Raw genomic sequence first — 13,250 nt, forward strand, 5'->3', positions numbered from 1 at the left:
GTGTGTGTTGGTACACGTTGTACGCAGCCTCTGGTCTTTGACAGAATTAGTCTTTTTTTTTTTTTTTCCCCCGTCACAGCAGAGGAATTCATGGTGAAATTCCTGCTTTGTGACTCCTGCCCTCTCACCTACCATCGCCATGAGGATACAATTTCACCCTTCCCTTTCCCGCTTTCACTGGGAAATTCCCCACTTTGTGTGGGTTTTACTCACGAAGGAAGTTTCTAGGGTTGTTCTGGTAAAGACTAAAAATAAAAAAATAAAACTAATTCAGGGCAAATACTACCACGAGCTACGTCGGAAACGGTCGTGTGCAAGTGAGGAGGGAAAATAAATACACGTGTGATTTTTGGATAAAAAACGTTAATAAACGGAGCAACGGTTTTGGCGAGATGAAGGAAGCTTAGTCATGCTGCGCGTGTGTGTGTGTGTGTGTGTGTGTGTGTGTGTGAGCTCATGTTGACTCACAGTTACAATAAATACTCTGGCAAAGCAGCCACTCACTGACTGTAAAGTGTAACGCGGGAAAGAGAGATAGTGATAAGAGAGAGAGAGAGTGAGAGAGAGAGAGAGAGAGTTAGAGAGACACAGGGGCAGGAGGGGAGAAGAAGAGAGAGAGTCAGATTAGTCAGAGTTGGAAGGAAAAGTGTGCATCTGTGTGTATAAAAGAGAGAGAGGGGGGAGGAGGAGGGAGAGAGGGAGGGAGAGGGAGAGAGAGAGAGAGAAGGGGCTGTGCCATCTCTGTCTTATAACTAATTTTCTGCTCAGTTCATACACACTCAAAACACAAACACAGTCACGGCACAGTTTGCGGCACAGGCCTGCACTGTGGGACAGCGTGTAGTCAGCACTGGATTAAGTCTGAGGCTGCAGCGATTTGGAGAGTGATGGGTCGTGTGCAACAGGTCTGTGGATATCGGTTGTGTTGTGTTGTGTTGTGTTGTACTGTTCCTTAACTTCAGGTGTTGTTATCCAGCGATGCTGTGTTGGCGTGGCTTCACTTTCATTTGACGTGAATTTGACGTACCTGCATCGTTTTAAGTCGTGACACAGCTTCTTCCTCCTCTTCCTCCTCCTCCTCCGCAGTCGTTTTGCATCTAATGGCTTGGATTTATTAGATGCTGCTTCAAAGTGGATGCGGATCACATCCCTCACTTTGGCCTGGTTCTCACCGAGTCAACGTGGTGCTACACAGAGAGTCTTCATTTAAGCGTGCACTGCCATAACTACAGGTCACTCATTCCTGAATGGCAGGCGGCCACACCTGCCATTCAGGAACAGGGAGGGAGAGAGAGCAGGAACTGGTTTAAAGTCTACAGTTCCATGTCTTGGACAGGTGGAGCTGATGACCTGATGGCGTCACAGGATCCCCTCAGCTTGCCATTCAATGCCTCCCGTCGCTTTAAACTACACTGTTCAACAATTTCCTTCTGTTGTTCTCACACTCTTCCCTTTTGCGTAATTTTTTTTTTATGTAAAGTTAACAGACAGAAAGGGAAACAAAAGGTGAGTGGAAGCGAAGCAGAATAAACCGTATTTGTAAAGCAGGTGTAAAGGTGACGATGGATGGATGGATGGAAGGAAGTCCGCCTTTCAGTGGGACAAAGGGGAGAAGACAAAGGAGGTGACGAAAGTGCAGGCAGGGTGGGATGGGTGGAGGTGAGTGTTGAGGGACTGAGGTTGAGGTGTTGACTGGAGGACAGCGGCTGTCAGGAGATGTGCACGGTGACGGTCACAAAGAGGAAGAGGGGAAGTTAAACCGCTGGACATATTTAGTCTAATGCAGGGATGTCAAACTTCTTTTCACCTGGGGGCCACATCAGCAATACAGTTCTCCTTGAAGGTACGGTTGTAAATGGAAGACTGTATAGATCAGGGGTCCCCAACCCATGGTCCACGGGCCAGATCGAGTCCATAGGTCAGGCCGCAGTGGGACACAGTGAAAAAAATGTACTTAATTTTTACTAATTTACTTCATTCAAAGAAAATCCCGTCATGTCCATGTACTTTCTTTATTTAAAGATAATCTGGAAATATTTTAAAATAATAGGTCATTTAGACTCTGGTACAAACAGAATAGAGAGTTTTATCTTGAAAATTTAATAATCCTTCGATGCTTCAGTACCTTGCTACCGGTCTGTAGTAACAGCTGGTACTGACCAGTCCATGGAACAAAAAAAATTGGGTACCGCTGGTATAGATGTAACTACTCCACATTTCTACAATTGATTATTATTTATTCAAGCTACAAATATTGTTCATTGCTGTGTTATAAAAACAAAATTAATTTCATTAAGTTAAGAAACTTTGGACGACATGGACTTTACTCAAGGCTTTTTAAGCCCCTGCCGGCCACACTAAATGGCTTGGCGGGCCGCATTTGGCCCCCGGGCCTTTAGTTTGACGTGTGGTCTAATGGGATCCTAAATAATCCAATGAATCGTGAGTTATGACGTAAAACTCAAACTTTATTCTAAGGACATATGGTGGTGGAAGATGAATGAATGAATGAATGAATGAATGAATGAATGAATGAATGAATGAATGAATGAATGAAAGATTCACACTCAAAGGGAATGCTAAGATTTCCATATAACATGACTGGGAAGAGGCTGGAAATGTGAGGATGAGCAGGTGGTCCGACAGAAGAAGAGAATCCCCCCCTGAGACTCTTAAAAGTTAAAATACAATTTTGTTTCAATTTCATAATCGATGTTGCATTGACTTTAAGACGTCATCCAGAGAAAAACTTTTTTTTTAAATTTTAACTCAGAAGCTAGGCCTTGAAAATCTTGCAGAGTTTTATTCTACTGTGATTGGTCAACACTTTCTTCATCCTAAATGTCATGTTTAGCAGCAGTCATTTGTTAATGGAGGGAGAGCTTTTTCGTCAAGGCCGTTCCCTTATTATATTTGCCTTGGTAACATGATACCAAGGCAAATAATATAACAATATAACAACCTATTTAGATAAAAAAAAAAAGAAACTGATGCATTACTTGACGAGCTCAGAGGAAATGATATGTCATCTCTGTCCTTCCTAACTTCCCTGCTAACTTCTGCTCCTCACAGATGAGTGATGACCCCCTCACTGACTCACGCCGAATTCTCGGACTCTAGATTGACAGTGTTATTAAGAAAATGAGAGACAAATTGATGACTACAGTCTCTGGACGCCCCTAAGCTTCAGGGGCCACAGCTTTCGTTGGCTTCTCTCTCGGCTTAGTCATTCACTTCAGTGTGGTGATGCATTGCATTTACCAGCAAAGCCTGAGGAGGGTAGAATTTAATTTCCTTTCTCTAAACTCATCTGGATTTGTTTTTTTGGGGAACAGTCTGTGACAATTCTGGTTCTGGAATGAAAACATGTATTAATTAGGTTTTTGTTTTTTTGTTTTTTGTCTGAACATGTTGGAGTCATATTTACTCAGATCAGAATTTGGCTCATGAAGGTTGCGGGGAGGAAGGGAGAAGAAGGAGGGATACACGAATGAGTGAATCTCTGGGGATTATCTTTCAGCTATTTAACAAACATAGTTGGAGGTTTTGTTAAAGGAAGACCATCAGACATGATACTTGAACATTTTTAAAAACATCCTAATTTAGGCGTGAACAACTTATGTGAGAGGTAAAAACTCTTATTACAAATACTTTTATCTGTTTCACTGTAACCAGCTGGCTAAGTCCATTTGTGTCAGTCAAGCAGCTACAGATATAACTCTTTGGCTTGTCTTTTATATACTGGTCAACGCTATTAGTTTTCAGTTTCCTTTTGTGAAGTCAACTGGTTTGAAATAGTTTCACTTCCTGTTAAACCTAGACTCCTGCCAGACTAACTGCAGGTTTATCATTGATTAGTTACTAACTTGTTCCTCATCTTCTAATTACCTCACCCTTGTCTCCAAAAGGCCTTGCATCCTTTGTGGTGCAGCATTTAGGTTCTATTGTCTTTATTTATTTTATTTGGTAGCCAAAAAAAATCATACAATTTTAACTTGCATCAAGCTAGTTAATATAATCTGGAATCTATACTGGAGGCTAAACTGTAGCAGTTCGATAGTTTTACATTCATATATTGGAAGTTTTTATTTATTTATATTTTTGTTTGCATGTTGTGATTGTGTGTTTCTGGCTTGCAATGTAACTACTCCCTCTGCTGTTCATTTTTAGAACAGACCATGACGCAGTGGAAATAAGCACGATAAGCACTGGACAACTTTTCATCTACGCCAGCGTTCGTCGGACCAGTTGAGGACTGAGGATTTTAATCAGCCAGTTTTGACCACTTCGGTGTTTTCTTAATCGTTATTTAAATATGATGCTGTGGTAATTATGAGGTATCTAGCATTTTGTCTTCTACAACCAGAAGACCTGTTTAAAACTGCACTCAAAAACTGATTTCATTTGGTGGCATAGATGTTCATACCCAGTCTCTAGCACCATATGAAATCAGTGTTTTGGGAGGTGGACCATCAGCAAATAGAAAAAAATGTCTAGGTGCACAATTGAATTGTTGTTGCTTAAGTTACACTTGAAACGTGTGGTATCCCTTTCTTTGCATTGAACATTGTTTTCCATAGTTGATTTAAACGTTTTTAAAATAAATGTGTGAAAAAAAGCATCCACAATAAACTATGGTTAAAAACTTTTATAAGTAATAAGTGTGAGTTATTTATTTGTTTCATCATGGTGTCATTTGTAAAGTTTATATAAATGTTTTTGAAAATATTATGAACAACTCTCAGTCAAGAAAGAAATTGCTGCTGAAAACTGTTACCAGGTAAGAAGGCAATATTTAGGTGAGAAAGAAATACAATGGTGTTAATGTATCACTCAATAAAAGTCAACACCAGCTAATTGTTGGAAAAAATGTTCACAGCTAGTAGATCGAAATTTAAGCTAACAATAACTAAATTTTAGGCCAAAAACATATCAAAGAGCTAGATGCAAGAGATAGAATAAAAGCATACTGTGGATGCACCTAAGATGACATAAATAAAAGGAAAATTAGGCAAATTGTAATTAGATGTACCACAAAAAATGAGGTAGTCACATAAAACTGCCTCAAAAGCTAAAAATTAACACAAAGTAAACCAAGATAGCCAAGATGATTAAAATGTATTCCAGGAATAGCTCAAGTTTAGCCACCTCTGTTTAAAAAACTCAAATATTTCTTAAAAAGAGAACCCTCCATGTTAATATAAAACTGTAAATCTAGTCAACACCAGCATTGTTTCGGGGGGCTTTAATCTACAGTGCTTCTGAGTCGATCTTTGCTTTAGTTTGAATACCAAAAAACTATTGACGCCAATATAAATGAAAGAGCTTTAAAGCCTGATTTGTATTTTTTTTCTCTCCATGTAAGCAAGTCCTTTCTTTATTCAAAATGGCTCCTCCCACCTCGCTGTGGTCCAGTCACGCAGCTTTGATCTATCCCCTGATTGGTCCATTTCCAAGAATCCGCCATATTCAAACTTCCGCTGTTATGAGCGTGAGTTCTGTTGTCATTAATCTGCTGCTTCGTCTTTGTACAATTCGAGGCCCGTTTTCTTTTCCTTTCGGCTGGAGGTTGGTCTTTTCACGCTATTAACTGCACGGCGAGCTCAAAAGGAACATTTAAACTGGGTTCTTGTAAAAAAAAATGGAAGAAAATGAGTGTGGAGCCGCGGTGGAAAATAAAAAGCAGAAGGTTCGCCGGACGTCATCGAGGACGTCCATTTGCAGTAGCCTCAGCGTTGCAGAGGCTTCTCCAAGAACACTGCGGAGATGTAACTCCAAAAAGTACGTATGGATGGATGGATGATGTATATGGACGACAATACATGTATCACAATTCAATAGTTGACGTAGAAAACGTTAAAGGGTTTATTTAGCATTTCAAAAGACGGTTGTTTTAACTGACCTGCGGTGCCTTCACGTGCACCTTGTGAAATATGTTTTAATATCTTTTCTCCTTTCACGAATGTCTTTTTAGATATTAGAAATTTAATTTAATAGCTATTTATATTGTTCGTTATTTCATTTGGGCTTCTTTAAAAAATTAACCTTTAATTTCCGTTTTATTAATTGCAATAAGTCTGCAACCTTTAATTCCAGACTTTCAAAAATGTACAATATTTTATAATAATATTTGAAATATTGCTTCACTTGGTAAGTGTCAAGTGACAAACAGAAAGACCAGACTTCTTCACACGGAAAAGTACGTTTTACAGGAAACCAATTAGAACTGTATAGTATTCTAATCATGTCTTGGCTTTCTCAGTTCATGTTCATGCCTTCAGGCTACCACTATTGTATACCTTTTCACAGATGAAAAACATGTTCTAATTTTTTTCACACCTGCATCTACATCATTTATCTCTGACACCAAACACACCAAAATTTCTAACATTTCACCTGATTTAAATGTCAATAATTGTAATGTGACCATCACGTGTCTGGAAAAAAGTGGTGCTATATAATATTGCGGATTCTGTCATCTTTTTTATTTTTTACCAGAAAGTGGTGATCTTTTCATGTGGTTTTGTGTACTGTAGTACTCTACTAACATGTATTTCAATTACATGGGCAAAAAACTCTGTTACAATTTATCAGGATTATTTCAATTACATGGGCAAAAAACCCAATATGTTACAATTTATCAGGACGTTTTACTGTAAAATTCATCATTGTTTGAAATTTACATCACTAATTGCTAAAAAACAAATTCAGTCATTATGAACACTGTATAAAACCAGTGTGACACGTTTGTGTCTGCGAGTTTGTTCTGCTCTTAAACATAGACTCATTTTCATCTCCCTCCTGAATGCCTTCTCTCATTCGTCTATTTCCAGACGTATCTAGAGGCAAGAGCACACGACATAGGACATGTAGCACTGAGTGCATTTGAACTTAGACCTGACTGCAGCCTCCTGTGTGTGCTAGTCCCCAACAGGAGGACACAGCTTTCTCCGTAACCTCATTGTTTTGTCACCATAACTGCCTTTTTTGCTGCAGCTGAATCAACAGTGAAAAGTTTAACTCTTTATGCACTTTGTAAGGCTCTTATCCTTGTGTTGTCTCTCCACACTAAACATAACAGAATTCATACAAAGTGAAAGAATAGGTAAAAAATGAAGTTATAGTTTTTCTATAATGAAAAGGTCCCAATCTAATCTCATTCACTACATAATGTTGACTGCGGAGGTTAAACATATTTCTCTTATTTCTTCCAGACCTCCTCTTCAGAGAGGCAGCTCCTTCACATTTCTAACACCTGGGACTCCATGGGACTTCAGTCTAGTAAGTCAACGTTGATGACATGAAATGTTTCTGTTCTATCCCATGTCAATTTAGCAATAATGTTGTTTGTATAGCCACTGCACCTGCAAAAGTTTTTCTTGTGATATATTTTTGCAGAAAAGGAAGCGCAAAGAGAAGGACGACGATACTGTCAGTCTGTCAAGTTTCGACCTGAAGGTGAGAGTGAGAGCTGCCTGTGTAGTTTCTGTAGGTCTGTTTCGGTGCCAATGAGATTTCGCAAAACCTGCTTGAACACCTTACATTTTAATCCTTGCGTATGACTCGGGTATTCAGCTCCACATTCACCGTTATAATCTCAGCATAATCCACTGACCAGCCATCAAACTGGAACAACTTCTGTCGGAGCAAGCCACATAGTTTGGAAAAAACACAAACTCAAAATAATTACCTTTCTTTTAATATCCTAACTTAACTCTTGTTTTCTTCTTATTATCCTACTCTAAACCATTCCTAAAGAAATTGTATTAACCGAGTGGTCAGATGCATTTTTCTATGCATAAAAGGTTCCGAGTGGTCAGATGCATTTTTCTATGCTTAAAAGGTTTATGTATATATATATCAAAAATTACAAATTTTACTTCCTTCCATCACAGGAACCCAGTAACAAACGTGTTCGACCTTTGTCCAAAGTCTCATCTCTGGTCAACCTGATGTCTCCTTCGAAAAATGGGGCAGTAAGACGTTTTGGTCAGACGCTTCAGGTAAATAGCCAAAATCTAAAGAGTGGAGCAGTGCAAATTTAAAACTTAAATCAGTTGATTTTAGTTCACTAATTTCTTTCTCCATAGTCAATGTCACTGCGCAGTGACAACAAATCACCGGCGATGTCCCTCAAAACTGGAAGCAAATTGACAGGTCCCACTCCAACCAAACGGAGAAACAGCACGCTGTGGTCTGAGACTCTGGATGTCCACCAGAAAAGCACTTTCTCCACCAAAGAGATCAAAAGACAGGAGGTTGTGTACTTTACTTTTTTTTTTTTTAAATCACATATTAAGCAGTGACAAAGCTAACACTACATTATTATGTATTACTTTGCAGGCAATTTATGAGCTTTTCAGGGGAGAACAGGATCTCATTGAAGACCTCCAACTAGCACGAAAGGTTTGAAATTTTAATTATAAATATGTTTGCTAAACTTGGTGTATTCTTTTTTTTTAACGAATTTTAATTATAAATATGTTTGCTAAAATTGGTGTATTCTTTTTTTTCTGTAGTCCCATTAATTTCTGTGTTACCCTGCAGGCGTATCATGATCCAATGCTAAAGCTCTCCATCATGACAGAGGAGGAACTCGCTCACATATTTGGAGACCTGGACGCATACATCCCTTTACATGAGGGTGGGTCTCCACTGACAATTCCTGGATTTTAGGAAGAGGAAAAAACTAAAAGACTAAAAAAAAAATAAAATGACTGTGTTTTCACTGCTTTATGTGCAGAGCTGCTGATGAAACTGACGGAGGGAACGAGTCCTGATGGAACTGTTGCTCAAATTGGACAGATTGTTATTAATTGGGTGAGTGATCGAGCTGTGAATTTTCTGCACAGTACCCAGTGTTGTTGTGTGCAGTGAGAGATTAAATGACACATTGAGCAGTTTGTATTATTGCCTTCAGAACCAAATCATTAGTAGTTGTGAATGTCCACGTCTTGGTGTTCCCTAATTGAGCATTGTTGTGTTTCCATTGGTTCCACCTAAGACTTGTATATTGATAAAACCTGTTTAAACCAAGTTTAACCCAATGTTTCTTTGGGCCTTTATTTTAAGCTTTCTATTTATCTTGCTTAGTGTGAACATGAGCATGCTGCAAAAACTGGAGTAGTTGAAATCTCTCACATCCTGAGAAATCAATACATATAACAGTTATATAATAATATAACATTTATATTTATTTATATTATATTTAATATAACAGTTCCGTTTTGCTTGGCATGTCACATGAAAATGTGACGTGGGGGTAAAAAAAAAAAAAACATGAAAAAGTAAACACTTGCCTCAGAGATTATGTTTATCACCTTGGACAGAAAGGCCTGTGGAAATAGGAGATTAGAGATAAAGAAAAGCCTTTGTTACAAGACAAAAAAGTTAGAGAAAAAGTTTTTTTTTTTCCCTCAGCTGCCTGGTCTGAATGCTTACAAAAACTACTGCAGTAACCAGCTCGCAGCTAAAGCCCTGTTGGACCAGAAAAAGCAGGACCGGCGGGTCCAGGACTTCCTGCAGCGCTGTCTGGAGTCACCGTTTAGCAGAAAACTTGACCTCTGGAGCTTCCTTGACATTCCACGTTCCCGTCTGGTGAAATACCCACTGCTGCTGCGTGAGATCCTGAAACACACTCCCGCTGATCACCCGGATGTCACCAGTCTGGAGAAAGCTGTAGGTCATCAGTTTAATTCACGTCATCACACATGTTCAGTACGTGTTACTGTTGTAGTCCACTATAGCTATAGTCGTTATAGTCCTAACATCAGCGTCTTCTTTGATTCACTGTCATACATCTGATGTGTTTTTCTTTTATAATCTAGGTTGTCATAATCCAGGGAATTCTGTCTGATATAAATGTGAGGAAAGGAGAGTCTGAGTGTCAGTATTACATAAACAAACTGGAGTACCTGGATGAAAAGCAACGAGACCCTCTCATAGACAACTGTAAAACCCTGCTGTGTCATGGAGAGCTGAGGAACAAGAGCGGCTCGGTGCGATTTTAAAATTCTAAAAGGAACATCCTCTTTCTGCTGCCTGTTTTACCACTAACTACACGTTCTTCTTCGCGTGTCCGTCCGCAGAGGCTGTATGTGTTCCTTTTCTCAGAGCTGCTGGTTCTGAGCCGACCTGTGACACGTAATGAAAGGAGCTGCTTCCAGGTCTACCGACAGCCCATCCCAGTTCGGGACTTGGCTCTGGAGGACTTGCAGGACGGAGAGATCCGCATGGGCGGCTCCTTTCGAGGGGCTTTCACCAATGCAGAGAAGGGTAAGTGTGGCTGTACTGTACACTGTACAAGGCCCAATTTATATATGATAAGTTCTGATTAAAATTGTACTTTTTTTTTTTTTTAGATTTTTTTTTTTCATTGAAAGAGGAAAGTAGAAATTGTTCGCATGGCATGGCATTCATTTTTAACACATGTCTGTGTACACCTCGAATATCAGCTGAATAAATAGGCTGACTAACAGCCATTATTGTGTGTAAATATTTGTCTGTAAACCTCTGGCAGATACCTTACAGCTATTGCACTCGTAATTACACATTCACATGCCCTCATCTGAGAGGGAGTGGTGCAACTCCACCTAAATTCCTCTTTTGGCTGCAACATTGGCTCCTGCACGGGAAGGCGTGGGTCAGTAAACCAGAGTTGTCAGTATTTCAAACACTGTGGCCGCTCCCTAAGACTGCAGCCTAGTAACTGTTGCTGGGACTTAGGACAGGACATAGGTTCTCACTGTGAATCGCGGTAATTACGTTATCTGAGACAATATTGCAAAACACTTCCATAATGTGGTGGTAGATAAAAAAAAAAGTCTTTTACAACATAATAATTACAGATTTCAAACCTTTACCTTCAGCCCTCTAGCCCACAGTTTCATGACTTTGTCTCATGTGTGAAGACAGTGATGATGAGGTAATGAATTGCAGGTATGTAGACGTCATCTCCATGTCAAACGTCTACGCCTTCATGACTTGGAGTTGGTCCTTTAGTTCTACTTGATAGAGTGAGGGGGTGATCAACGACCCAGGTTTGAATAAGAGCCTTTTTGTGAATCCTGTTGGACTAGCAGTTCCGCCTGAATGGGTTTCAGATCTAATTAGCAATACTATTGTCTTTACATATGTATAGGTTGGCCCCACAGTCGCGTAGTTGTTGGGTCGCTTGTTTGTATCCCTTTGTTGACCGATGGCTTTTTGTGTGGAAATGCATGTTCCCTCAAATTGGTCCCTCTTAATTGACCACAAGTGTGAGTGTGAACAGTTGCCAGTGTGTGTGAAAGTGTACCTCACCTCCACCTAGTGTCGGAGGGGGTGGCTCTACCTTATGATCTGTAAAAAAAAAAAAAAGTAGAATACGCAGTTATAAACTATAACATGTCCATCTGACAACAGGAAGATCACTGGTTAAATCTGGGGCGGGGACCAGTTGTGAGATTTGCAGTTTCACCCTTTCCCATTCCAAAAACTAGATCAGAGTAGGCAAATTGGTGCCTCTTAATTGATGTGAGTGTGAACAGTTTACATGTAGCCCTGTGGTGAACTTCTCAAGAATTTTCGCTTGGTCGCTGCACGGATTGGTTCCAGTTCCCCCGTGACTAATCAATTTTTTAAAAAATGATTATTTTTTTTCAGTAAAGAACATTTTTCGTGTAAGTTCTCTGGATCCTTCCCATGGTCAGTGCCACACCTTGCAAGGCAACGATGTCTACCACAAACAGCAATGGCTTAACTGTATACGCAGTGCCATGGCCCAGAAACAGGCGGCCGAAACAAAAGTCCAGCAAGAAAAACCCATCAAGGTCAAGCGACGCTCCGCTGCTGCCTCGGGAGTCATCCACGACAAGGAGACGGACGAGAACCATCCACCTGCCTCTGGTCCAAAGCTCAGGCCGCAGACGCTCTCCAAAAGCAAACTGGACCAGACGTTACAAGGCACGGCGAAGAAGAGGAAGGAGAGTGCAGTGTAGATGTTCAACCTGATGGATCAAAAGGTGTTTTTATTTCACATTTACTCAACATTGTTAAATGTCTTTTCTATGTGTTTTGTTATCGTTTAACCCGTGCACTGAAAAACTTGCATTTCTGATTGAGCCCGTCCAAATGTAAATAGGAAAAAAAAAAAAAAAGAAGTCATGTCTTGCATTAGTGTTATTAGTTAACAACAAGCGATCCATGCCAGTGTGGCTGAAAGTAAGGTTTACACAGAAAAATGTTTTGTTTGTGTGTTTGTTAACCCTTGAGAAAACCACTTGTAGCTCTTATGATGTTATGAATCCCAGTGTTGGCACGTTGTATCTGCGATCTGATAGTTAAAGCATTCACAGTGTGGGCTGCACGTGTGTTGTCTTTGTGAGTGTGCAGGACCAAGACGCAGATATCAACCAATGTCCTCAGCTTGAGGAAAAATCTCAAGCAATAATAATTAAAATTAAAATGAATAATTAGAACAATAACTTTGTCAAGGTTAAGAATCTAGACACATTAACTGGGAAATAATCCAAAAAAAAAAAATAAACAATTTGTACAAACTGAATTGTCTGACGTCTGTTCAGAATAATAACATCAAATACAGAAAAAAGGGGAAAGAGAAAATCTGCTCAGCTTTTTCAGGTACATAAATTTAATATAGGTAAGAACATCTATTTTATTTACAAATGTACATCAAATTCAGTTTTATTTATACAGATAAATAAATACCACCGAAAAACCTATCTCTGCGTTTAGGTAAGATACAAATATATTACTTATTTAAGTGAAACACCAACTGTGTTTTCTGAAAATGTTTGTATGAATTTCCTAACCATAACATATAAACAATCAAGTCAGTCACATAAAACTAGTTTCTTCAGTTTCAAAACCTCTTTTTTTTATCATTCTTCCCCTTTTTTCCCCAAAGAAATCGGGACTTTTCTGAGTTGAACGTATGAATGTAACTAAACACAAATTCATGATTTATGTTTAATTAAAGGGAATACTTCTTTAGTTTTTGGCACACCATTGTTGGAGGTGTAAAGCACCAGGGGACAGTTAGAAATTCATCATGTTATGTGATGCTTTTGAGACAAAGCATCAATGTTTTTGTCAGTGAATTCCTTAAGTAGGGACTTGACAATACCGCCTGCAGGAATAAGAGGGCGTCTACATTTGTAAACAAATAATCTTGCATACTTCTCGTTTAAGCCCATGTGGCTGATTATATTGGGTCCAAAGGTGACTGTATATTTAATCTCACCCCCACC

General features: G+C 39.4%; 1 protein-coding gene across 1 annotated transcript; it reads left to right on the plus strand.

Annotated features, from left to right (window-relative positions):
• Window positions 1–5,258: 5,258 nt before the first annotated feature.
• On the plus strand, window positions 5,259–12,544 carry LOC103380551 (neuroepithelial cell-transforming gene 1 protein-like). The gene is made up of 12 exons (XM_008312573.3): window positions 5,259–5,781; window positions 7,215–7,281; window positions 7,399–7,458; window positions 7,896–8,003; window positions 8,091–8,258; window positions 8,344–8,406; window positions 8,548–8,644; window positions 8,744–8,820; window positions 9,421–9,678; window positions 9,828–9,998; window positions 10,089–10,275; window positions 11,644–12,544. The coding sequence occupies exons 1-12, from the start codon at window positions 5,642–5,644 to the stop codon at window positions 11,976–11,978; spliced, it is 1,731 nt and encodes a 576-aa protein (XP_008310795.1). The 5' UTR covers window positions 5,259–5,641; the 3' UTR covers window positions 11,979–12,544.
• Window positions 12,545–13,250: the final 706 nt, after the last annotated feature.

Source organism: Cynoglossus semilaevis, chromosome 6, assembly GCF_000523025.1.
Source record: "Cynoglossus semilaevis isolate Cse_v1.0 chromosome 6, Cse_v1.0, whole genome shotgun sequence".
Classification (NCBI taxonomy): Eukaryota; Metazoa; Chordata; class Actinopteri; order Pleuronectiformes; family Cynoglossidae; genus Cynoglossus; species Cynoglossus semilaevis.